Raw genomic sequence first — 1,310 nt, forward strand, 5'->3', positions numbered from 1 at the left:
TTCTAACACAGTAGTAGTTAAGTATGTACTGAAGATCTGGTTAGACTATCTACAGCACTATAGATCTAGCAGCAACAAGACATAAAGGAAACACATTCATAGCATGCATTATGAAAGTTTCTGCTTTTCTAAACAAATTAGATCTTATATACACAGTTTAAGTTTTGCTCATCACAACAATAAACACCAAAATAATCACACAAATCCCAGTTCTTCGAATAGTAAAATGTCAAAAATGATCATCTTTATGATGTTGTTCCTGTTGCTGTCCTCACTAGCTACCATTGATGAAGGAGAAGGATCTTATTGTATGGCTGATTGTACTGGATATAAACATAAAGCATCACTGTATATAAGGACATGCTGTAACAGCAGTAACTTAGGACAGACTATTCGTATGAGAGAAGGAAGAGTGAAGACTATCATGGTATGTCCTGATGTAAGGCCACAAGCCTGTCCACCACTAAGTAAATAAACTAATAGTTAAAACATTAATAATATACTGACACTATAAACTAGATATCAGTGATTGTAAGAGCTTGTTTGAGAATGGTAATAATGCAAGTGATGTTTATACTGTTAATCCTGATGGAGGGACTCCATTTGAAGTTAGTTAAAGTTCATCATTTTATGATACTTTATATTGGATCACAGGTATACTGTGATATGGAGACTGATGGTGGTGGATGGACTGTATTTCAGAGAAGAGAAGATGGATCTGTTGATTTCTATAGGAACTGGACTGACTATGAGAATGGATTTGGTGACCTTACTGGTGAGTTTTGGTTAGGATTGAGCAAGATTCATCGTCTTACTAAAGAAGGATCAAACACACTAAGAGTGGACCTGGGAGACTTTGAGGGGAACGAAACATATGCTAACTACTCTACATTCAATATTAGTGATGGTAGTACTGAATATATACTAACAGTAGGAGGATACTCTGGTACTGCTGGGGATAGTCTGGCCTATCATAATGGAAGTAGATTCAGTACAAGAGACAATGAAAATGATATATGGTCAGGAGGTAACTGTGCTCAGGCTGCCACTGGTGCCTGGTGGTATAAAAGCTGCTATTATGCAAATCTTAATGGCCGTTATTTTAATACTTCAATCATCATCAGTCAAGGAATTAGGTGGTGGATTTGGATACCAACAACTCTGCAGTTCTCAGAGATAAAAACTCGTCGAAACAATTAAGTACTGTCGCCACACACATAAATGGGCCGTTATTTTAATACTTCAATCATCATCAGTCAAGGAATTAGGTGGTGGATTTGGATACCAACAACTCTGCAGTTCTCAGAGAT

General features: G+C 36.9%; 1 protein-coding gene across 1 annotated transcript; it reads left to right on the plus strand.

The window, feature by feature from the left end:
• Nucleotides 1-226: 226 nt before the first annotated feature.
• Nucleotides 227-1,200, plus strand: LOC109591725 (fibrinogen-like protein A). Its single transcript, XM_020007389.1, has 3 exons — nucleotides 227-467; nucleotides 520-608; nucleotides 655-1,200. The coding sequence occupies exons 1-3, from the start codon at nucleotides 227-229 to the stop codon at nucleotides 1,198-1,200; spliced, it is 876 nt and encodes a 291-aa protein (XP_019862948.1).
• Nucleotides 1,201-1,310: the final 110 nt, after the last annotated feature.

Source organism: Amphimedon queenslandica, unplaced genomic scaffold (assembly GCF_000090795.2).
Source record: "Amphimedon queenslandica unplaced genomic scaffold, v1.1 AMPQUscaffold_7416_Cont20632, whole genome shotgun sequence".
NCBI classification, from domain to species: Eukaryota; Metazoa; Porifera; class Demospongiae; order Haplosclerida; family Niphatidae; genus Amphimedon; species Amphimedon queenslandica.

Bases quoted from the DNA above. Each gene is read 5' to 3' on its own strand.
- LOC109591725 (XM_020007389.1), top strand. From the start codon at position 227: ATGTCAAAAATGATCATCTTTATGATGTTGTTCCTGTTGCTGTCCTCA. The intron at 468-519 runs GTAAATAAACTA...ACTATAAACTAG, and splicing joins ACAAGCCTGTCCACCACTAA to ATATCAGTGATTGTAAGAGC. The intron at 609-654 runs GTTAGTTAAAGT...ATTGGATCACAG, and splicing joins ATGGAGGGACTCCATTTGAA to GTATACTGTGATATGGAGAC.